Raw genomic sequence first — 25,627 nt, 5'->3', positions numbered from 1 at the left:
TACAGATGCATATGGCAGAAACAGCCTGGTTTCCCTGTTTCTTGTTTATTTGCAAGAAAACTTCTGCTCCAAGTAGCTTAACAAAATAAAAGGAGAAGAAAGTGTCAGTGTGATAACTGAGTAAAAGTGCCAGGAGCCACATAGGCAAAACACATCTTTAAGGAAAATTGAAGTTGCAGTAAATAGCGTATATGTGATGTTTGTGAACCTCACAACTGGGGATCGCATCCATTGTTAGAGCATTATCCTCCATTGTGAGATGCACATAGAGCAATGGGGGAAATTTGAGTACATGGTGACTTGACCTGTCCAGGAGGAGACCGGGCGAGTAGAAGGTCTGTAAAAATACTGCAGGCAGGCACTTTGGTTTGTTTAGGCTGCAGCAGCCGCGGCCATGCAGGTAAGAGCGGTAGGGTGGTGGGGCCGCACGGGGGGATTCCGACAGACGACGAGGAAGGAAGATAAATTATTTATTTAATTTTCCTTCAAGGTCGTCTTTCAAATCCCCCACCAACCTGGCCCCACCGCTCTAACCTGCACGGGCCGCAGCTGAGATGCAGTAGACCTGCCCCATATAGCTAGAGGACTTTTTTTATTTAAAAAAATTATTGATAGTATAGAGCCATTTTTAGGTCCATCATAGGCAGTGCTTGTGCTGTCTCTTCCAGACATGTTGTATACACTTTGTGGGTTTACAGCCTGCCCACTGCCTTTTCGTTCGTTAATTCAATTGTCCTTTAAAAATGTGGACTTTCTAGTGGTTAATACTTTCTATCTACCCCTCCTTTTTGTGTTATATTTCCTCCCCTGGAGCACCAACCAATTACTGGAATCTTTACGCTTTAGTGTTTGTGTTCATTTTGGGGAATTATTTCTTTCTTTCTTTTTTGCCTGCTTTTACCGTTGCCTGCAGCATGTGTGTGTGCATATTTGTAAATGATTGTATTTTTTACTTTAAATCCAAGAGCAAAGTGATTGCGTTTTGGTATCAGGTGAACAAACTTCCTTTTATTCATTATGAAGGTAGCGTGTGTGAATGGGTTATGCCAAGTGAATGCGTGTTGGTAATGTGTAAACAAACTTTCTTTTTATTGGCAAGGTAACGGTGTACTGTTTGCAAGTGATTCGTTTTTATGCTCCAAACCACATGAAGTGCTACCCAGCACACACACACACACACACACACACCCCTTCCCCATGCAAACTACTTTGGGAATCTTTAAAGGAAAAAGTACTGCGTTGTCAGTTTGTCCATTGCTCTAACTTCTTCACTCCTCAGTCACTCATTATTCCAGTTTGACGCACTCTTAGCATCTGGTTCCTTTTGTTGCTTTTTTCTATGCTGTATTAGTACATGCTCCATTTTTGTAACATTTATCAACGAAGCAGCTTCAAGATGGCCGCACACAGAAGGTGATAGTGCTTTGACTTGCATCAAGGCACCTGTCTTTCTGTCTGTGCGTTAAAACGTCTTGGAACGTGTCCATAAATATTTCCTGAGGCAGGCATGTATTCCTGAATCAGAGTGCATACCGCAGTGTGCAGTATTTGTATAGCTCTCACATCGCTGGCGGCCCAGCACCCACGATAACGTGATGCATGGCTAAACACTTAAGGACCCAAAGGGGAGACATATTGGCTATACCAATGTTTGTGCTTTTAATGTACCTGATTTGCCCAGAATCACATGATGCTGAGTGCACGCCGAGACTCGAGCCTGATTTCCCAGATCCAAAGCCAGAATCTCTGGCCACACCCACCTCTCCTCCCATGTGCGATAAAGTGCTTCAGGAACAGCCTCAAAAGGCTCGGCCCTCCCTCCTCACTCCTTCAATTGGAATGCCTTAAAAAGCAACCCTGTTATAGAAAGAAAAACGATTTACCTTCTTTCCACCTATTTCTGACAGGGGTGGCCACTGACTTTGGCCAAAACCAAGCGGCCTTTAATGCTGAGGACGTACCGTATCCTGGCGGTGACCGGTGACCGAGCTGCGGACCGCACACACCGACCTGAGCTGCAGCAGCAGGTGCATTAACTCTCAAACCAATTGCCGGCTCGAGTACTGTTTTTTGTGCATATTTTATATAGCGCGAACTCGACCCTGTATTTACATTACACATTCAGGCACTGGGAGATTAAGTGATTTGCCCCGAATCACAGGATGTGGAAGCGACCTCGAGGCTCGAACCCTGGTTTCAGCACCAGAGTCGGCAGCTTAAGCCGATGGGCCACATCCTCTCACCACGAACAGGGCCTGGGGCCGAGTGTGTCAACACACCAGGGCCTCTGGCTCTGGCAGGAAGCGCCAGGGCTCCATCATTAGACGGTGCGCAGCAGGTGGTGCGGGGAAGGGTCGCGGCTGCTTTAAAAAGCAGGAGGCTGAGAGGGCCGCCCCCTAGACATCAACAACCACAGAGAAGGCAGCGGCGGCCCCTGGAGACCCGGTGCTGTCGACGAGTTTCGGCGCAGTCTCTCCAGCTTGAGTGCTATCTCTGCTGCTACTGACGTGTAAGTGCGCAGCACCTAGTGGGGGACAGGGAGAGAGGAAGGCGCTACAGTGGTCCAGGCTAGCATCTAAGGGGCCAGAGGCGGCACCGAGGGAGCTTACTAGCAGGTACTGTCGGGTGAGTATCTGCATTTTCATTTCTAACACGGATTACAAATCCCGTAAATAGAAGTGACGAGTTAGACTTCCCGCGCGCGCCTATCACGGGACATTTCGACTAACTTTCTTCTTTGGGCCTCGTTAGGAGATGGGAGGTAATCCGCTTCAGCTGGTGAATGTTTTTCAGAAAAAGGGACCAGGAATAGGTGGAAATGTATACAAATGGGTGTGCCACTACCCCTCGGCCTTATTACCGACCCCTGGTGAGGCACTGAAGAACCCGGAAGGCCCTTCCCGGTTCATCAGGTTCTCACCAGGGGTCGGTAATACCGCGCCCAGGATCACACACTGTGTCCAGATTCGAAGGCGCTGCATTACCGCACTGGGTGCTAAAAGGACTCCATAATGAGGCTGTCGTCTTAAAACCCTTTTTTTTTTTTTTTTTTTTGAAAAATGACAGTTGTGACCAAGCAAAAAGATATACTTCTTACAACACAAGGGAGCACAGCTGTGTGACAGGCGTGCGAAGGTCAACCCTTCTCATTTCTTCCCTTGCATTCCATTCTATCGGTTTTCCTATAATAAATGCAGAACTACAAGTAGCAGAGTACAAGGTGAACAAGCACTGGCAAAGCCAGTAAACCTGGCCTTGGCAGGCTGACGGGGTGTTTAATATTTGTAGCATCACCAGCTAACCAAGGACTCCAATCACGCGCACCTCCAGTGATACAAAGTACACCTAAGTGCTTTTAACAGAAACATTAAAAGGACACATGTATCACTATTTTCTGGGCAGCCGAAGTGTAAAAAAAAATACATAGCTGATACTTGGAATTAATAAAAACAATACGTAAAATACTATTTGATCCAGTTTTGTTACTGAAGAGAAAGGAGCTACCTTTAAGTGGGTGTGTCAGTGTGCACGGACTTTGTATGGTCACTGGAAGTGAAGGTAGCCAGTTGATGATGGGGGCAGACTCATTGCCCCATGCTGTATGCTGTGGTGGGCAGAACCAACATGTGAATGACACTTTATCAGAGCAGTCGGGGGTGGGGTGCTAACCAAAAGCCCCTCTATGTATGTGAATTATGCATGAATTTGTGGCAAAATAATGGGATAATGAGAAAGGCCAGACCTAAAAACTAGACTTGTTGTTCTACTTATACACGAAGGACAATTAATAGCTGTAAAAGGACCATCGAATAATCATGTTACCTACTGATAATATTTTAATAACCTCCTGTATCATTCTACATTAAACCTATTCTTTTTGTGATGCAGTTCACACTGCACTCTTACTTTCATACAATTCAATAGTTTTGTGAAAAATCCACCCCAACCCTTAATTCGCCAATTTCATAAAAACAAACCGATTGCAAAAAGTCTGTCCGGTTCCACAGATCCTGCCACTTTCAGGCAACATTCAAAACCTCCTTGTAATGCACAGAAGACGCGTCCAGAAGCCTTTGTAAGCAGCAGCTCCCTGCCATGTGTAGGCACCTCTCTCCAGAGGGCTGTCTGATGGATCTTATCTCTCACTTCATCTCTGTGGCTCCAGCTTCCAATGTCAGCTGGTCCTGAAGCATTGATGCTTGGAATAAACACGTGACCACGAGCAGAGCGTGACGTCAGAAAGACAGCTGAGGGAGGTCTCTGCAGAAACAGAGTGTTCTGGAGGCTTCCAGCCTCTCTCAAGTCTCTTCAGAGACAGTAGGCAACAAACTCTTGAAAAATAGGCATCAGTAAGCCACTCCTTGGCGGGAATGGGGTGATGAGTCCAAGCTGTCTCAGGGGACCCTATTTCGATCACTGTTGGCACTAGAGTCCACCCAATTGGGTCAGTGGAGCAACTCATGACTACAACTCCCAGAACGCATTAGGTTGTCACATGGATGCCCAGGAGTGGAAAAAAGTTCCCACAGTACATGCTAGGGCCAAGTTGGTCCTGCATGATAGCGGCTATATAGTGGTCATGTCAGGAGTTCAGTGATGTAGGCCTTGCATGGTGTGAGACTGGTTAGTTGTGCAAATAAGCCTGTGTATTCTCATTGAATTTGTGACCCCCTGCAGTGTGGGGGTGGTTTGATGTTTTTTTTTTTTTTGCCAGGGTTGATTTTGGATTCCTGTCTGACCCTGCCTAGGTGGGGCGCTTCCTTCGGAGGGGAGGTGTTTTGTGAATGAGCGGTGTTTGGGATGGCCACACTTTACTTCTCCTGTGGCCCACCCCCAGTGACCAGGCGTTTCCCCTCTACTTGGGGTCTAGCGCTTTGGAGAGTTGGCTCCAAATTGATGGGCACTATGGCACAACAGCCAGGGGGTCTCATCCCGTAAGGCTGCCACATTACTCATTGGCACCATGTTTCCAGCCCAGGGCTTTTTCTGTTGCAAATATTTATTGAACATGTTATTTCAAAGCAGTCACTAGTAGAAAGCCAAGACCCCGACTTCCATAATGCATTTATTTCAAACTCAATCCCAGGACTGAGAACGCCACCATGTCATCGATTGAGGTTACAACCCTAAACATCATGGCAAATGGCAGTTCGTCCCTCCCTCCTTCAAGTATGCCTCCAGGCCTACGGCACAGGGTGGCACGAGCTGGCATGGCACTGGGTGAAGAGGGACGGGAGACAGCATCTGCAGGCCACTATGCCCCCTCAGGCTGTTAGGTGGCCGAGCCTGTGCGCAGGGCACAAGTCCTAAAAAAAGAAGTGGGGGGACTCTCCAAGGTAGGCGTGGTCACAGGAAGTGACATCACGACGGGAAGTGACATCACGACGGGAAGTGACATCACGACGGGAAGTGAGATCACGACAGGAAGTGACATCACGTGACATCACTCTGTTTTGATAATTAACACACAAATAAAATTCATTGTCATTTAAAAAGGTCTGCCTACTTGGGGCGGATTTGCTGAGGCAGACCACTCAGTGTCTGCCATGCCCGGCAGGAAAAAATAACACTGCCCACCATTTGTAGGGGAAAATCTCCCTGTGGGTAGGAGACATTTTTATTTTTCCGAAACAAACCCTTACTATGGTAAGATGGCTAGTGTACAAGACTGAAAGCCTTAAACAAAATGTGCTGTGGTCCCGGATGGCAGTGTAGCCTTAAATGAGCGAAGGTGACATGAACACATTTTCAAAATGCTACAGGAAAGTTTGACTGCAAGATTTTTTATACATTACAGGTTCCCAGAGAGGCTGCTTCCCACACTCGACAATGACTATTACACACAGTAGGGCTCCATATTCACGTTATTCTATCGATGAGTGTTATATGTTATCTCCCCACCTATTGTAAACTAGCGACTCTGTATTGAATAGTTTTGTCCCAGCTGCCTCTCTCTAGCTGTGGCTAGATTTATTTATTTTATTTATAAAGTTTTATATAGCGCAAACTTGATTCCGAAGGATATCAGAGCGCTTTACAATTTGCAGCAAAGGTAACAAATCAGAACATAAATCTAACATTGGGAATCTTGGCTGAAGACAATGGAGCTGCCGGGCATTAACTTGGGTCAACAAGATACATCTTTCGCCAGGCAAAACCTAAAAAAGTTCTCGTTTTTAGTAGGACTGTTCTCTCCGTCCCGGGAGGCTTTTGTCAAAGAAAGAAGTAGGGGAACGGGCTGAAATTATTTTTAGAAGTAGGGGCACGCCGTGCCCTTCCGTCCCCGCCCACTTCTACCGCTGCCTACCAGTCCTGGCTGTTTAGTGAACAGCAGGTTGCAATGTGGGACTTGTAGTTTAGATGGTTTGGTTTTTTGGTTAGTATTAACTCAGAGATCCACAATGCAAAGTGCTGTTACCAGGGCATTAAGTGGGATGAAAAAGGTGGAGGGTATTTACAAGGCGTTTGGCCAATAGAAGAGGCGTGGCCTATGTAAACTAAAATCCTCTGAATCGCACAGCATGGTCTCTGTTTGGTGCCCGAGTGCCTCTCTGTCAAGGCCACCGGAATTATGCGATTATTTGGTGAGTTGAAGGTGGCCGGGATTTCAGACCATTTTAAGTGCTGCCTTCAAAAAAATCACTTTCCTGTTCTATGTTATGTTATGAATAAGCCCTCAGTGGCCTCAGACAAAGCAGCCCTGTGGAAAAACTCACCCGCTTGGATGCTTCTAAACAGCTATAAAGAGGGCCACTGGAAATATGCGGAAGGAGAGGGCAAAATTAGGCGGCAGGGAGGGAAACATTATGTGACAAGAATCGGCAAATTATGCAGTGTAACGCGGCACATTTTCTGATAGTATTTTTTCATTATTTTGTCATTTTTACACTTGTTTACACTGTATGGGCATAGGCTGCACCTCATTAGTACCCAGTTTAACACCCAAACATAGCAATAGGCAACAGAAAGACGACCAGCCCAGCTTTGCAAAGGGCCTTTCACCGCGCAGCAACACGTGTCCCTTCATTTTAGTAACTTTTGAACTGTGTTAGCTAGATTTTTTTTCTTGTTAAAATCTACAGATTATGCAGCAGTTGCTGAATTATGTGGCAAATGCGGCAGATCCATACATATGCAAAAAACATTGTGGCCGCACAACCGCATAATTCCAGTGGCCCTCCCTTGAGACGGGTTACTCTCTGTGTAGGAATCAGAGGTTCGTGGGCTCTGCTTTCGACCTCACCCTGCCCCTGCACAGCTAGGGTGACCAACTGGCATGGGTGCAAATTCAGGACGGTAAGTGTAAAAATTCAGGACAAAGGGTCAAAATTCAGGACAAAAATTCAGGACACAAGGTCAAAATTCAGGACAAAACTTCAGGAAAAAAGGTACGTTTTACAGACACATCAGAGGAAGTTGCACAATAGTATAAAAGTGAGTAAATAGACAACCATTTAAGTACAAGTCAAAATAAGTTTAGATTAGATCGTGCACTTTATGGTTTTTTGGTATGCGTGCAGCTTTGAGCAACTGTGCCGTTTTTTGGTTGTACTTCATATGATAGTAATCTATTTATATGGTTACTGCACTGGGTTGTCCAGTCCGATATTTTGTTTACAACTCATGGTCCTCAGCAGGCATGTTTGGTGAGAGAAGTGGTCAGGAAGATCTGCCTGGATAGTCTCTGTTACTAGCATCTCATATCTAAGTGCCATTGTAAGATGTAATGCGGCACGCATAGGCCAACTAAAGGGAGGATTGCTGTGATGAACCCGCTATAGGGAACGCATTATGGGTGTTTCAGCAAGTTGAAATTAAAATATGGAATTTGACTTTGCTTATGTAGGCTTCCAGAGAGTTGCATTAGCTGACGAAGTCACAAAGGTGCTTTTCCCTGCAGCTTTCTTAAAGAAGGCACTGTTGATACACTATTACTTCGTTTATTTTTGACGCTTTGCCTTTTGCTACAAGCACAATATACATCTCAAGCACAGCTCATGGCACTATGAGGCTTTCCCTAAAACAAAACATGCAAACATTTACAATTATTAGTGTAACATTCAAGTAGCAGTTGGGTGTCACTCAAAATGTGACATGTATGATGTATAGATCCCACACATAAGCACAGAGCAAATACTGAATAGTAACATATAAGCAAGGGAGTAGCCAGAAAATTAAAATACCTCCCACTTTGAACTAAAGCTCCTATAGCACCAAGAAAGCAAATAAGTCATCACAGCCCTCCCCAGAAGAGCTCTCTTGTCCAAGGATCTAGCCATTCATCCTTCCATCTAACTCCTGATATCCACCATTTCAAATTTATAGTCTGTCATCTATTAATTCTTTCATCCATAATTCAGTCTTTCACCATTCATTCTGTCCTTCCATCTGTGTGCCCATCCATATCCAAACATTTGCAAACTTATCCATCATCTATCCTTCCATCCATTATTTCACTCATCCATCCCTCCATCCACCCTTTCACTCATCCATCCACCATCCACCCTTTCACCCAATCTATCCTTTCACTCATCCATCCACTTTTCCACCCATCCATCCACTCATCCATCCAGCCATTTACCCTTTCATCCAAGCCAACCTTTCACTCATACTTCCACTCTTCCATCCATCCACTCACTCATCCATCCATCCACCCATTTGCCCTTTCAGCCATCCTTTCACTTACTTATCCATCAACCAGTCACTCATCCATATACCCATTCAACTTTACACTCATCCATCCATCCATCCTTTCTCCCAGTTCTCCACCCCCCTTTCACTCATGTATGCATTCTTTCACACATACATCTTTACATTCTTCCTTTCACTCATCCAGACACCCATTCCCCCCATCCATTCTGCCAATCATTCATCCATGCTTTAACTCATCCGTCCATATATCCTACCTTTCTCGCTCCATTATGGTTTCACTCACTATGTATAAATTCATGTTTATGATAAACTTTTGAGAAAGCATGAGTTGGGCCAAACCTAAAACTAACGCATCATTTAACGCGCAAGAGACAGCCAAGTCCAACAAAGGTGTTTACCAACTACAGCGTCCCGCAGAAGCACCAACTTCACCCCAAAGCTTCCAATTGCCTTTAAGACAATACACTTCAAGAAAGTTAGGGAGCATCCGTCATTAGGGTTTATTAACTACGAGCCATTGATAGATTAATTATTAAGCATCTGTGTATTGAAACTGGTGAGCACGGGGTTAACTGTTTACAGATCGAAAGTGTGGAACAGTTTGGAGGGGCAGGGAAGTATGAATTAACATCTCCTAAAAAATAACCATGAGACCACAGATCACATCAGGCTTAAGGTGGTTTCCGTTGATTATAAAGGTATTAAACTAAAAACATGAGCGCATAATCTTCAAAGGAAAGAACTGCCGTTTTGGGATCGAGAAAGCGTGTTGGAGGCAAATCTGGACGTGGGTGACCTGGTGAATCTGCAGCAGGCACCAATTGTGCGGGAGCAGGGTTTGTCAAATTATTTGATCAGCGCTGCTCCTGCCGCCCTGGCAAGCATGGGTCAACTGGTGTGAAACACTGGGCATTTAACAGATTGCTCCAGGGCAGTCTTCACAGCATGTGCCTAATGACCGTAATCACGACACTCACAGGAAGAAGACCAAGGCAGACAAATGGGGGCAAAAGGACAGCTAAAGAGAGCAGGGTGTAACAGCTCAGTTAAACTGGCCCATTGTCATTCTGTATGGGGCAATCAGCCGCAGACAGAAAGACAATGGGCGGGGTGGACTGCTCTTATCCTCGAGGAAGAGTTCGAGGCGCCCCATCAGGGGGCAGAGGCTTCTCACATTCTGCGTTATAACTTTTCACGTTTCCAGCGCACTGGACTCGGTTTCCTCCCGGCCTTACTTTTAAACATAGGCGCAATGCTTTGTGCATTCCAGTCTTTGCAGATCGCACGTAGCATCTTTGGCTAGAAACGGATTTAATGCTTTCGTGTGCCCCTGTCTCAGCATACCAAGCCGGTGGCTGACGCGGTTTTGCTTTAGCAGGGTGGACGGCGTCCACCCTGAAAAACCCTCGGAAATAAGTGGGGGGATGCCGTCCACCCGCGTGGTACCCCGACTCGTGCCCTGCCTGTGCGTCAGCACGCTGTGGGATGCGTCCCTGGCACCCCTGACATTTCAAATCTCCCAGAACCCTCTGCCTTTAAGCCTTAGACAGCAACGGTTTTCAGGTCTCACATACGCAGTGTGCATGCGCTGCATAGGAGGACCTTTACCCGTCTTTCTGCTCTTTTTTGAAGCACACACTTGTGCTTGTGGCGGCATACACCTTGCAGGGGCGCGCCACTAGCACAAGAATGTGCTTCTAAAAAGAGCAGTCTGCTCTCCCTGCTCGACATACTTGCGCTTTCACTTTAGTTCGCGGTAAGCACGTTCACCTCCTGCTCCCTACCTCATCTCTCTCTCCTCGCCCACAAGCCCGTCTCTCTCCTCGCCCACTAGTTCCGTGGCCCTCAGTGTGCCTTCCCATTGCCTTTTAATTTGCCTGCCCGCGTGTACATTTGTAATTCCATTATTCCAGGCGTTGCCCCGTTTGCCAAAGTAAGCTGGTGTCTGTGTGTGTATATATACACATACATACGTACACATGGTGGCCCAGAGTTCCTCCTTCTCTCCAGCCTGCAGGTTTCTATTTCAGACCCCCTTCCATGTGTAAATTGTCCTGAAAATCTTCGTCTGCTTGCACTGTTTATTGTTTTAGGGACAGTGTTTCGTTTGATGTGGTTGCCATAGAGCAAGGCTGCCTGGTTGTGATTCCAGCACATGTCTTTCTTCTACTCTCTTCCACTTCCTGCTTCTTTTTTGACTCTTCCAGACTCTGTTTGATCTCTCCTTTCTTGCTCTTTATCCACCTTTGATTCATTTTTGTCTCCTCCTCTCTCTCTTGCTCTGGGTAAAAGTCTAACGAAGAAAACTTACCTATAGACCCCAAAAAATAACACAGGTTCATCCTACTTAGTGACAAAAGCAAAAATTAGGCACCAGATGTGCTTAAGAGGAAGATCAGTGGTGCTACATTAAAAAGTGTGCTTGCTATGTAAAAACTGTGGCTTTATTTGCAAGGAATGTCAGAGGGCAAATGGGTTTGTTTCAGGATGATGTGTGGATGGTATTTAATAAAGCTAGAGTTCTACCTACTGTAGTCTTAGGCAATATGGATATATATGTTAAGCTGTCCTACATGTCGATGACGTGCATTGGTTCCATGGGTGATGCTGACATCATGGTTGGAAGGACATTTTACCTGTTGGACAAGATAATTTATCATAAGATCCCCCTGCTAAGTGACACGAAAGATTATGGATTTATTGAACCATTCACAATATGTTGGTAGTTCATAACATTCCACATATAGCCTATTGAACTATGTTAATATAAATGCAAAGTAAAATAAATAGAAATCAATTATGCCATTGCCCAAATAATTGCAAAAAAGAACAATTGATGGACAGAATGCAGAACAATGTCATACTTTCACCCCATTACTGAGATCTGGGCCTAAATTGATCGTTTTGTGCTCCTCATGCCATTCCTGTTTGAACCCAGCTATATACAAATCATTCTTGACCTGTGCCCAAAGAGAACAGTTCAGCCCGAACTGCCAGGCCAGGTCCTCCCTGGAGTGGAAACAAGCATCCTAGATCTAGTTAAGGGGTTTCACCCCTCATCAGCCAGGATAGCTTGACTCCAGTGGCATGGAAAACACAGGACCCACTTCTGGGCATACTCATCCCACTCGGGGTGACATGCAAACAAGCATTTGCAATTTAATAGGTTTCGCATTTGTTAAACTTAGAGCTGTTGGCGTTTGAAAATAGCAATGTTTTTAACTTTTTGTTTTTTATTTGTAGTAGTTATTATATTTGCATAGCACTATTGGCAATGGTATACAAATGAGAAAATAAAATAATTTTCAATGCAACCAGCTCTAACTTTAACAAATGAGACCTATTGCATGCCCCCACACTGTGCTTGTCCGCTCATCTCCTCTGCTGTCAAAGACCTTCCTACCCAGAAAGTCTGGATGAGCATGTCTACTTATCTGACCAGCTTATTCAGGTGAACTGTCAGCAGCTCTTGAGAAGTGACTGTCCGATGTTTAGCTCAGACCCAGCCTACCTGGTGATGAGAGGAAGTGAGTGTGTTTCTCTAGAGAGATTGAAGAGCTTATGGGAGGCAAACTTGATTACTTCACCAAGGAGGGATAAGACTTATTACTACAGACGGATGCCCTGCCTGGACTTTGAACTTCGCCTTCTTCTGAGGCAGTTGCATTTCCTGGCCTGGCACTACTCCTGCTAATGCAAGCCGCCGCGGCCAGACTCTGTGCACCGGCTGCAAAAAAAGTGCTTACCGCCTTTAGGGGTGGCCTTAGTCATGTGCAAGCTGTGCACCTGCACAGGGCCGCCACGCCAATATATATCTTTAATATAATAATCCTCTGAGGATGGATACATATTTGCGTGGTGGCCCCTGGCAGGGGTTTGGCAAGCACCGGCTCTGTTCCACTTCCAAACACCCTGACTCCCTCCCCCCCCCCCCCTTCACTGGCTTCCGCACCTGCGTTTCTCCGTGGGCCCCCTACCTACGCTACCTGCCCAGGGCTGCTATGAGCCTAGAGCCGGCCCAGAGTTCTTCTCACTCCTTTCTTAAACATCCTTCTGGTGTCCCAGGTCACTGATTCATACGCACTCTGATACCTTTTCTCAGGCAGACTAGGCTACTTAAACCTTAGGCTTTCCCCTTATCCCTTTCTTTACCTTTTCTAGAGCGGGGCCTCATATTATCCTGAGCAAGGTTCCAGGAGAGGTGAGGTTTGCTCCCTGTACAATACAGGTTAGTACATAGTAGTTAATATGGGTTAGTGACTTACTGGCATTCTTACTGCTGGGATTCATGTAAAATATTTCTGCTTGTTTTTTGTGAACAGATAAAATCGACACTGATTGATACAGAGGATTGAAAGAAACTTCATTATAACACAGTTGTATCCTTTGATTGATTTAGTCATTTTTCACTTTTTGTAGATATGCAGTAGCAAACGTTAAGAACTGTGGCCCTGATGAAAGCCGCAGGATTTGGTTCCCCTTGGGCTGAAACATGTTGGCCGAATTTATGCAGTTATATGTTTAAAACTGCACCTTTGCACTGTTCTTGTTTTTATTAAGGGAGTGATCAAGTTATATTAAAGTTTTGTATTGATCTACTATCCTTTTTTAATCTCACCACATATTATTATTTTGCACTGCACTGGACTCCATCACGATCCTTTTTGCTCACATGGTCTTCACTGCATTTGGAGATCAGACCCAGACATATCTAGGTTATGGACCAGTCTCAATGATCATGGGACACACCATTCCTATCTGGATGACCAAATGAGAATATATGATCTACATCTGACGTTGATGGACATCCAACTTCTCTCTGTATGGGTCTACTCTTTATTTGAAGTGAATACCCACATACGGTTTGCTCTGTTTGACACCCTATGAGTAAGCTATATGTTCTATAGCCTTAGCAACACCCACTGACTTAGTTAGCAGTGCTCGTTTTGTCCTCTGGAGCACACTAGGCCCAGCTATAGACCCCCAGAGTGTTTTTTGTTTCTTACCTTTTCTCACTCGCCTCTCATTAAATCCCCCCCCCCCCCCTCGTACATCCTTCTACTCAATCGATAAAACTGGAATAACCAGTTCATCTGGCTTTGGGAGTGGGGGCTGAAATCATGCAGCCTGCCTGATTCAAACAGCGGTAGAGGGAGGGAAGGACAGGTACGTAAAAACACAAGCATTGACAAATAGATCTCTCCTCTGGGACCTTATAAGTGTTTAGTTATCCAGCACAATATCCTTGGTGCAACAACATCAAGTGTTGCATGGCTAAACACTTATAAGGTCCCAAAGGCGAGGCCTATTGGTTACGCCAACTGTGGGTTTTTTTAGGAGTCCGACCACCCTCGACTGCTGTATTCAGGTTGGTACCTTGTTTTAATGAGCGAGCAGGGATGGGCCCCAAAATGAGGTGGTCATTGCAGAATATTATAGCAGTGCAGAAGGTGACACCCCTCCCCCTTCCCGGAGGATGCAGTGAATGCTTGCCTTTAAGATGCCCCCTGCGAGGTGGACAGAGCTGCATGGCTGCTGGCTGACGTCTGATGAAGGTAAGGGGTGGGCAGAAAAGTGAGCAGACAGTTTTCCGTGATTTGCTTGCCGCCACAGAGGGAGAGAGGGAGAGAAGCGGGACTCCAAGGACCAGGAGCCCCTCAACCACCAACACCTGTGCTCCTCCCACCGACGCCCTTATTACTGCTGACGCCCCCCACTTCGCGGGAGCTACTCACAGCAGTTTTCCATGATTTTGCTTGCCGCCACAGAGGGAGGGAGAGGGAGAGAAGCGGGACTCCAAGGACCAGGAGCCCCGCAACCACCAACACCTGTGCTCCTGCCGCAGACGCCTACATTACTGTGCACGCCTCTCGCTCCGCGGGACACGTGCCGGGCGAAGCCCGGGCCAAGGGCGAGCCCGCTTGAGCCCAGAGGAGGCTGGGCTGGGCCCCCTCTCTAACGTCGACAATCTGAAAGATTAAGTACATTTTCCATCATAGTAGTTTAACAAATCTGATATGGCTGGACGTGCAGGAAAGGGGAGGAAGGCTGCAACGGGAGGCTTTGTGGCCGGGACACTCGACCAATTTATCACTAGGGCCACTTCGGTATTAGCGCATGAAATCGAACTCACGGAGCGCCGCCTCTCCTTAGACCCAGCATTTCCAAACTATCTTCTCTGGGAAACTTAATGTTGTCTGCTACCCTGGAACAACACACAAATGTTATTATAGAATTGGGGTCTTTAAGCCACAATAGCAGTGTAACAATGGAGGATATGGTGAATACTGGGATTGATGGGGCTCCTAGTGTCCAGGCCCAAAGTAATACCAATATGACTGCACCTGGCAGGGTATCCACTCGCGCATCTACGATGCCTGCTCTCGAGGTTGCGCCACCTCTACCAGGGCACATATCAGGAGCAATCCCTAAGAGGAAGCATGGTGGGGGTACCCCAAAGGGGAAACATCTTAAGGTGGCCAAAACTAAGAATATGGGTAAATCGGCATGTGCCGTATCTACTATTTCTGAACATCAGTCGGCGGCGCTAAGAACCCCATCTAACATCCCTTCTGTCGACACCACTGCTATATTGAATGAGGGATTTTGGTCAAAAGTAGGCGGACTTATTATGTCTTCTATGCAGCCCATCTTGGCAAGACTGTTGTCAATTGAGGACAAATTAAAGAAACTTGAAAAATTGAGTATATCAAATCTTGAGTGTATTAAGAAGACACAGCCAATAATCAATCAAGATAAGAACTTGTCGTCAAGTGGCATAAGGAATACTTCCGCCCTTAATCCGATCCTCCATGCAATGGAATTTGATCCCACGGAAGGCACCTCCCGGGCCTGCGCTGGAACCCGACTGAGTACTAAGGACGATGTAGCTTCTCAGGGAACCATGGACACAGTTAAGGGTAAAATTACAGACCATCATGTGCAGGGAGGGGGCATGAGCAAGGTAGTGTGGAATAGTTTGTTGAATTGAAGAATAAAACCATTCACTGGTTCAATGGCAATAGACCCCTCCCCTCATATATGCACAGCCAAATTCTGTTCGCACGGAGAGTCAGCTGGGTGGGAAGGAGCGGGAAAGACATACAGGGTGACTGCATTGTCATAAATTTAGAGACATGCGAGTAGTGCAATACATTTGTGAGAGGTGGACCCAAACTACAAGAACTAGAATTCAGCCATTGGACCTTACTTATTTTTATACTCTCCAAATAAGAGTTAATCCTGTTTGTAATGGAAATTTTCTTGATAGGGGTAGTGGGGTAAACAATGTCAGAAATGGGACCGGCATAGATGGCTATGGTTTGGTTTCCTGTATTCCCCTTAGCAACAGGTACAGCGTACTTGATATGGTGAATTGACTTACTCCAAATTGTACTAATCTCCAGAGTGTTTCCATTCTGGAAGGAGGAGTAGAGGTTATGAGGCAACAACCTGACAACAATTCGATCAATGTGTATTCTGGGGGGCCTCAAAATTGTACCAAATACAACATACATGGTGCCCGCAAGGAAACAGGATATGCCATTGACACTACTGAAATTAACCACCGTATACTTAGAGAGGGCAAATTTTATCACAAGCCTAATATTACTCTGAAAAGAGGAGAAAGGTAGGAGTTTCAGGAAAGCAAACACCAGGTTCGTCAACACAGCCTGACTAAAGCTGAACAGTATAGCGTAAGAAGGAGCCCATTGGGAGATGTTACCTCCCAAATAGCCGTTAGCCCAAAGATCAATAAATCAGAAATGGGTAATATTCTTAAGCTGATGTTGTGGAACATCGCTGGGCTTTCTTCAAGAGCAAGGGACTCCACCTGGCTAACATTCATACAGGATGTCTCCATCATCTGCTTGCAGGAATCATGGGCAACCAAGGCCATACATATAAATGGTTTAAGCATGGGCGGAAAATCCGTTTCGCTCGCGGATTTTGCGGATTTTTGGTAAATTTGCAATCCGCGAGATTCGCGAATCTCCCGCCAAATCCGCGAGCAGCGGATTTTATGGCTTGCTCGCACTGTTCGTGTGAGTTCGCGGCTTCCCAGTACAACTTCGCGCCCCGCGAATAAGCGCAAAATTGCAGAAATACGATCTTAGCAAAACTGAAACTACTTACCAGGTTCAAAAGTTCAGGCTCATCATTAGTAGCCATTTCCTGTAGTGCTTCCTGAGGGGCCCCTCCAGAGTTCAGTTGCCAGTTGCAACTATTATGTGACCCTGCTCTGAACCTCAGAATAGTTACACATATGCCACAAAGGTCCTGAATTACAGCTAAGGGAGACAAGCAGGAGCCAGGCTGGAAGTTCAAATCCATTAATCCGCCCCTAATTCATTATGTCAGTTGGGGCAGGGCAGGTGTTGTAACTAATTTTGCAACAATGAAAGCACTTAGCAAGTGCAAAAGATCACTAATCAGGAAGCACTAAGGAAGCAGGTGCCAGCTAAAAAAATATTCTGTGACACATTAATCAGCCCCAAATTAATTCAGGTCACTTGAGGCAGGGAAGGTGTGCTTGCGTTGCCACAATAATGTACACTGACTGGACAACCAGAGGGTGCTGTGATGAAACAGAGGGTGGCATGGGTGGGCCAGAGGGTGGCATGAGTAGTCAGAGAGTGGCAGTGGTGACAGAGAGTGGCAGTGATGAAGAAGAGTGTCCCAAACAGGCTGGACACGTAGAAACAACAAGTTCGCGAAACTTGCGACCCGACAGGTAAGTTCGCGTTTTGCGAAATTGTACAAAACCCTCGCGAACTGGCAGAAACCTGCACGAACACACAAAAAAATCCGCAAATTCGCGAGAATTCGCGGATTTTGCGGATTGCAAGTTCGCAAATCCGCAAAATTCGCGAACGCGAGATTCGCAAAATTCGCCCATGCTTAAAATGGTTACCGTACTTTCCATACCCCTGCCAGACCGAGCATAAGGGGAAGGAACAAAGGGGGATTATGTACTTTTGTGTCTAACCTTGTGAACGATCTGGCAGTGAAATTTGAAAATGGATCTGAATATTAGCAGATACTGCTAGTAAGTGATGGGCGGGGGGGGGGAGAAAACAGTTCTAATACATTTTTACAAAACATCCCGAAATCACATCCCGAAATCTGAAACTAGTAAGGTATTAGAAGAGTTATGTCAAACCCTGAAGCACACTGAGGAACATCTGTCTGGGGACATGTGCGTAATATGGGTGGGCGATTTCAACTGTTTTCTATGCCCATATAGCCATCTGGACATTTGTGATCTGGGCAAAGACAAAAAGGACCCCCTAATACACTTCTCACATACTACTCTGGGTAACTGGTTGAATCAATTGACCTTTCAATTCGACTTGGGATTTGCAAACGAATTATGCAACCCCTCAGTCCCTTTTGAACCTACTTTTATCGGGAGGGGGTGCAAATCAGTAATTGACTTCGTTCTCATGTCCAATCGGTACTCTTGTCATGTTTCTACTTGTGAAACATGTGACATAGTAACCAGCGACCACCTTCCAAATAGGCTACTATCTTCTCTTGCAGGGAGTAAAAAAGACACCTCAAGTAACTGAACAAACCTATAATTATAAATTGAATCTTGCAAGGAATAATGGATATGCCATAAAGTGGAACCCATGGCCTTTTTTGAAACCCTTGTAAAAAATAAATTCGAAACCTGTCTAGCCCAGACAGACGAAAATGCCCTAGTCACAGAGGCTTTCCTTGGGATTACTGAGGAAATACGAAAACTCCTCACAGGGACACAAACAGGGCATTACTAAGGTACAGGGGTGGTGTGACAGGGATTGAGGTAAGGCCCATGCACACTTATTGAAGGTATTAAAACGGGAGCCGAGAAGTAGGGATGAAGTGAGGCTGGCTGGAACTGCTTACCAAGGAGCAGTAAAAAAGCCCAAGAGTCAACTGAAACTGGAAGCATGGCAGGCGTTACATCAAGCCTGCTAATTAAGGACAGCACAGGCTTCTGGAAGGCTGGTAATGCTCCTTTTTTTGCAGATAGGGCAACCGATACAATAGAAGTGGCAATTACGGAAGACAGATGGGTTAACTATTTTAAGGACTTCTATCAGGCAGATGACCTAATTGAGAGTGAGGGAACTGACTTAACGGAACGAGCTGAAGATGTGAATCATGCGTCTTTTCCCCTGAATATTGAATTCTCACTTGCAGAAGTTTTAACTGCTATTAACGAAAGTGCCGCAGGGAAAGCCCCAGGACCCGACTGTGTGGCAGTGGACATATATAAATCTAACACAGACTTATGGGCTCCACTCTTAACTAATGTTTTGAACAGTTGTAATAAATATAGGTTCCCTCCCACCTGGCTAGAGGCAATTGTGATTCCCATTTATAAAAAAGGGTGACCGAAATTAACCAAAGTGTTATCGCCCAATATCACCACTGGACTCACTTATGAAAGTTGCAAGGAGGGTCATAATAAATAATTTACAAATCTGGGTGGAAGAAAGGGGCATGTTTTCAAAGTTCCAATATGGCTTTAGGGCGGGGCTCGGAACAACAGAGCAAGGTTTAAACTTAGTGCTGATTATTGCTAAATATATATTAGCCAAAAGGTAAAATTTTGTTTTTAACGTTTGTCTATCTAAGCTCAGCTTTTGATTGTTTAAATTATGACAAACTTTGGAGTACTTTGTCACAAAGGGGCGTGGACCCAAATTTGCTTATATTTATTAAGGAGTTATATCGGGGGGCGAGGGTGCGGTACGGGAAGCATGGCGAGTGGACAGCCAAATTTAGTATAAATAAAGGATGCATACCTGCACCGTTCCTGTTCAATTTATACATGAACAATGTAGGCTCCCACATGGTTCAGGATAAGCAGGATTACCCTCCGAATCGAACGCCCCAGTCCCCATTTTATTAAATGCGTATGACGCAGTAATTATGGCACGGACTCAGATAGGCCTCCAAAGAACTATCACTAAATTTTCAAATTATATGAACAGAGGCCTAAAAATAAATATAAGCAAAACATTTACTATGTGTTGTACTACAAGTAAAACCACCACATGCAAAACTTTCATTTCAAAAACAAAAATAGATACGATTGATAAATTCACGTATCTGGGTATCAACTTTGAGAAATCAGGCACTTGGTCATCTGCAACACACGTAAGAAAATTGGCTTTCTCCAGAGCCATAGGTGCTGTTCGCAACTTTTCCAACAAGTTGGGTGGATGACCAGTTCCAGAGCTTGTGGACATATATAAATCTAAATGTGTATCCACAGCGATATATGGGGCGGGGATTTGGGGAATAGTAGAAGTTCACTATATACAACTTTGAGAGAATGCGTTTTTGTGCTATGGTCTAGCCGTCCCGGGCTCCACCTCTACTTATGCATGTCATAAGGAACTTGGTTTACCATATATCGGACCTTAATAAACTTAATCCCCTTCTTCTATGGCATAAGGTGTGGACCACGGATGAGACCGTTTTTAACAGAGATAATCAAGGATTGCCTTAATTTAGAGCGGGGTACCAGGATTTCCTGGATTAAGTATGTAAAGAAATTATTTTATGCTATCGATTATACAGATTATTTTGATTCCCCAAATTGTCTAGAAACTGTATCAGGGAATAACTTGAAAAACTTGTTTAAACTTTCTAGAGAATAAGCGTTGGCTTACCGAGAAATGTAAGACATCAGTTATGGAGAACCATCTGATGCTCCAAGGCCAGGTAATTCAACCGTATCTAATACAGGCCCAAAGTTGCTATTCACCCATGTTACTTGCACCTTTTCGTTGGGGGACTTTTTTTAGACTGATTACATTTCCAGAAGTTAACTCTTGGTCCAAAAACATGTCATTATGTCATGTGATACTTCTGTTCAATGAATGTTACATTGCACACTTTTTTGCAAATTTTATGACTTGCCAAGGAGAAGATTTCTAATATTTATCCTGAAAAAGTGGGGTATTAAACAATGTGGAGCAGCACTTTTGAGGCTTCAAATGCTGGAGGAAGAGTGGACTATGTTACTCATGTCGTCTTTCTTAAAAGCGGTAATCAGACACAGGATTACATTGAATTGACTTGTAATTATCTGTCTGAGCCAGTTTAAAATTTCTATGAGCTGCTTTTTTTATAGTGTATTATAATGAATCATAGTAATGTTTATGTAACTTTTAGGGTAAACTTTTTTTAAATGTAAATTGTTTTTTTACTGCGCTTTTATGGTTTTTAATCAAAATCGAATAAAGCAGTCTTTGAATTAAATCGAGCAGACGACGGCTGGGGAACTCTGGAGGACAGCCCACCTTTCCATTTCAGAGTTTTATTCCTCTGCACCCTCCTAGCGCGTTCTTCTTCACTTGTGATTTGTTTATCCCGGTCTTCCCCAGGGGTGTAACTATCATGGGTGCAGTGGCACCCGGGCCTGAAGGGCCTACCGAACCCTGATTATTGCTGTACTTCACACTTCGGGCAGCAGGGGGCTCATTTCCTTCCTCGCACGAGGGCCCAGTGCACACTGGCGCCGCCACTGGTCTTCCCAGGCCTTCTGGTTTTTTCTTCGGACCTCAGGCCACGCCTAGAAACAGCCAGCACAGGGCGTGGGTCCAGGAAACAAAATCACAACAAACAAAGTGGATGCGCTCAAACTGATTTCTGGAGTGCTGCAATTTCACACCTGCTTTCTCTTTGGACAAGGCGAATGCCAGATTTAGAAATCTCCTAATTCTGGCAGCCTTCAAGAAAAGACTCAAACCCTGCTCCTTCACTGAGGGTTTGACGTCATTCCATAAACCCACTTTGTTGATAAGGGACAGAGCCATCAATAGTGCAGCAGATGCAGTCGCACCGGGGGCCCAGGAGTCTGAGGGTCCCCTCTGCAGCGATCAGTGGTGGTTTTGTGTTGCTAGGCACAGGGATGTATGCACAGACAAGTGGGTGTATTCAGACGCCTCTTCACTTTAAGGCTAGTGGTACCCCAGCTACACCATTGAGGGGGGGGCCAAGCACAGTGAGGAGCTTACCTCACCACCGACAGCAGCCACAGCAGACTCCGCGCCAGCTCCTGGGTGGGGAACACTGCAGTCTCGCCGCTTCAGCGCCATCAACGCGGCTGGAGACTACAGCTCCCAGCGAGCTTAGCGGGTACTTCCTGTATCACGGACTACTCGCGCCCGGTGGCGCTATAAACAGCAGACGCTCCCTCCGTGTCGCGGGACGCGCGCGGGCGTCGCCGGGCGGAGCCCGGGCAGAGGGCGGGCCGTCTGTGGCCGTCCGGGGCCGAAGGAGGCCGGGCAGGGCCACATCGCTAACATCCACCCTCCTAGATGGGTAAGAGAAAGAAACATACTAACTTGGATGAGGGGGGGTAAAAATGCTAAAATACCCAGGCATTCTAACACCATCATGTCATACCTCTCCTCGGCTGTGGGGGCCTTAACGAAGGAGATTGCGAATGTGGAACAAGAGTTGGCCACAGCATTGATTTCCCCAAGCACCCCATCTACATTGCTTACAGATGACGCCATATCCCACCCCCCGGGCATCCCAGCCAGTGTACCTCTTGAACCGCTTGTGGTCATAGCCAATCGCCCCCCCTGTGTACTACCAGCTATGGACCCTCAACCGGCCCCACCTGTCGCATCTCCAAGTGCACTAACCCAGATAGCCACTAAAACTAGTTCACGCAAGAGGGGGAAAAAAGTCAACAGCTTGCCTCCCACTGTAGACAGATCAGCCACTATGGAGGATAAACTGGAGGAAATATTTGTTGCGAGGATTGAACCATTGCTGGTGGGTATTGCCAAAGACATCGTTGATACCTTAAACACTTGCCTGGAAGGTCTACTGAAGAAATGTTCACTCATTGACAGAATTATCCAAGCGCTCCCCCCTAATTACATCCAAACGGCCGAGGGTAGTCTTGACCAGATGGGAGCGAATAGGAATACTGAGGGGCTTACACCGGTGACTAATCCAATAGGCGGAAACCTAGCCAACGACAATAGGCCTTGCGACCATAGTACACCCCCTCAGCAAGCATTGATGAGTAACCCCAGTGTGGCTTCAATCCCACTAGCACCACCTGACAATAGCCAACCAATCAGAAAAAGGTCCTCGCCAAGCACATATAAACTCCACCTCCCACCAGAAGCATCCCCTTTGGTTGCAGTGTTCATTGGAGTTGACCCACTTGGAGAAGGGGAAAGGGAACCAACGGAGGAACTAATCACTAAAGTTAAGAGTTGGAGTGGAAAAATATGTTGTGGTGAAAACATAGCGGAGCTGATCATTCACGCAAGAAGGGTGGGATGGATTGGCAAACAACCCAAAACTACTTATGGTGACTGTGTGGTCGTAAACTTTTGCAGGGCGGATGTGGCTGATAGACTCTTCTGGGATGGTACAAAAATCTCAGCCAGGGATCGCCTCAGACCAGTCCCTTTGGGTTTTTTCTACCAACCCCCATCTCTGTATAAACCCAATATTAATTACCAGGCCAGATGGCAGGGTAAAAGGTTAGCAACGGCCCGCAGTAATGTACACGAGTCTATCATAAGGCATGCAGCATCGACCTTACCTAATCCACCCACCTTGATACATCAGGTCACTCAGGCAGCATCATTGGTTGAGGGGATAAGCGTGAGCTTAAGTAATCAGTTCTCTCCCCTGTCTGGCCTGGATGATATGGACTGACTAACAACAGATGAATCAATAACACCCAATGAGGAAGTAAGGGTTTCCATGGCAGCTCCCAAGGAAGAAGGTTGTAAAATCATCAGCTGGAACATTGCCGGAATTAGCACAAAAATGAGTGACAATGAATGGGTCGCATTTGTCTCAGACCATGATGTCATTGCTTTGCAAGAAACGTGGGACATGTCATCCTATCTGTGGTTGGATGGTTTTGTAGGCTTTTCAGTCGCAGCCTGCCCCAGTACTGCAGGCAGAGCGAGGGGAGGCCTCTTGACCCTTTTCTCTCTTGACCTCACTGGACCGCTAAAACAAATTGATTATGACTCCCCTTATTGTTTAATTGTAGAAAGGCAAACTTGCCCGTCAAAAAGTACTTTGTTTATTAATTTCTACAATTCTGCCAATAAGGAGTATGGTGGCGATAATATCACGAAATTGGATGCCTTTCTAAATGTATTCATCCAGAATACCCCCACCAGTTACGAATTTGTGCTAATGGGTGATTTTAACATTCACCCCTGTTATTTTGGTTGCACCACCTTGGGTGAGCTGGAGACCTGGGAACAGGAGGGTCCACACTTCGAACACACCAGGCCTGGAGAGGAACTGGAGGACTTCCTGGCCAACTTTAACCTCCTTGAATTTACAGCAGGGGAGGGGGCACCTAGATTACCGACGTTCAAGGGTTCACCCACGGGGTCTGTTATTGATTATATCTTCGTGACCTCTGCCATTCTTGATTGTATTTCTTATCGCACTGTGTTTTCCCCTTTCAGTGACCACAACCCTGTTCTTCTGATCATCCGCTGGGGGGGCTCTTTGGGACCCAGGCCGGGGCAGATTAAACAGGGACCTACCCTACGCCCAATAGATCAAGGCAGGCAGTTGAAGTGGGGGAATGTGGAGGCAGACGACTTTTACACCAACATTGGCCAAGAGATCGAAGAACAGATCAGGATCTGCCAAGACTCGACCTCATCGGGCAACGACACCATGGTCGCATTTCAATCAATATGCCACATAGTGTCTGACAACCTTACGGCCCCAAGGGGTAGGGGTGACCCAAAGCCTCATAGATGGTTCGATTCCGCCTGTACCAGGGCACTTAGAGCTCTAAAAGTTGCCCTTAAGGCAAATCCTAGGGATAGGGCTCTGGTCTCATCGCTGAGAAAAGAGTACAGGAAGGCCACTAAGTCTAGAATGGATAGCATCAAACAGGAGGCGTGGGAACAATTAATTGACATCAATATCTTGCGGGACAGCAGACAATTCTGGGCCGTAGTTAACCACCCTTATTTTTCCGACTCCCCCAATGCAGACACTGACTGTGTAATACCTGATGAGAAGTGGCTGGCCCATTTCAGCTCAGTCTATGGTGAGACGGGCGACCTATCTGTGCTACAACAAAGAACAAAGCCCCCGGCCCTGACTGGGTACCAGCTGATTTTTATATACATTCTCCTAAACTCTGGGCTGGTATCCTGGCTAACGTGTTCACAGCCGCAAATAGCTCGCCCCCTCCACACACATGGGCCACTTCCACCATAGTGCCTACATTTAAAAAGGGCCAAAGGGATGACCCAGGGTGCTATCGGCCTATTTCCCTTCTGGACTCTGCTATTAAAATCTTGGGCAGAGTCCTCTTGGCTAGGTTAAGAGATAGCTTGGAGGAGTGTGGGGGCTTGGCCGACATACAGTATGGCTTTAGGGAAAAAAGAGGCACGATAGAACAGTGCTCGAACCTGCACCTTTTGATTGCCAAGTATACGGTGGCCAAGGAGGGGTCCTTGTATTTAGCATTTATGGACCTCTCCTCGGCCTTCGACTTGGTCAATAGATCCAAGCTATGGGAAATCTTAATGAACATGGGGATCGACGCAGACCTGGTGGCGTTTATAGCATCCTTGCACCGGGACTTATTTGCCGCTGTAAGGGTAACCAAAGAGGGAAGATGCACGTCACGTTTTAGATCCCTACGGGGTGTTAGGCAAGGATGCATACTAGCCCCCCTGTTTACCATCTACATAAATGACCTGGGCAAGCATTTACTTGGAGCAGCAAGTGACTTACCGCGTGTAGGAGAAGTTAAGATCCCTGCTCTCCTATACGCGGACGATGCTGTACTCATCGCACGCACAGGGGTATGCCTCCAAAAACTGCTAGATGCATTTGGGACTTTTATGGACCGGCTCGATCTGAGGGTTAACGCCTCCAAATCGCACACCATGGTCGTCGGTGCACAAGGGAAAAGGGTCAAGAGAAGAACAAAAACCTTTTTTTG

The 25,627-nt window shown here is 46.1% G+C and overlaps 2 protein-coding genes across 2 annotated transcripts in view; both read left to right on the top strand.

The window, feature by feature from the left end:
- The first annotated feature begins 394 nt into the window (after positions 1-394).
- Positions 395-25,627, top strand: part of LOC147678412 (transmembrane protein 272-like) — a 158,734-nt gene continuing 133,501 nt past the window's right edge. Inside the window, exons 1-2 of the mRNA XM_086945625.1 lie at positions 395-400; positions 1,908-2,027. Of these exons, the coding sequence (XP_086801751.1) occupies positions 395-400; positions 1,908-2,027 (126 nt within the window). The remainder of the gene's footprint in view (positions 401-1,907; positions 2,028-25,627) is intronic.
- Positions 2,414-25,627, top strand: part of LOC147678411 (uncharacterized) — a 375,737-nt gene continuing 352,523 nt past the window's right edge. Inside the window, exon 1 of the mRNA XM_086946003.1 lies at positions 2,414-2,509. The gene's annotated coding sequence lies outside the window, so the exon portion shown is untranslated. The remainder of the gene's footprint in view (positions 2,510-25,627) is intronic.

This window comes from Lissotriton vulgaris, chromosome 12 (genome assembly GCF_964263255.1).
Source record: "Lissotriton vulgaris chromosome 12, aLisVul1.2, whole genome shotgun sequence".
Classification (NCBI taxonomy): domain Eukaryota; kingdom Metazoa; phylum Chordata; class Amphibia; order Caudata; family Salamandridae; genus Lissotriton; species Lissotriton vulgaris.
Note: the sequence above shows the minus strand (reverse complement) of the source record. Positions and strands in the feature narration are given on the sequence as shown.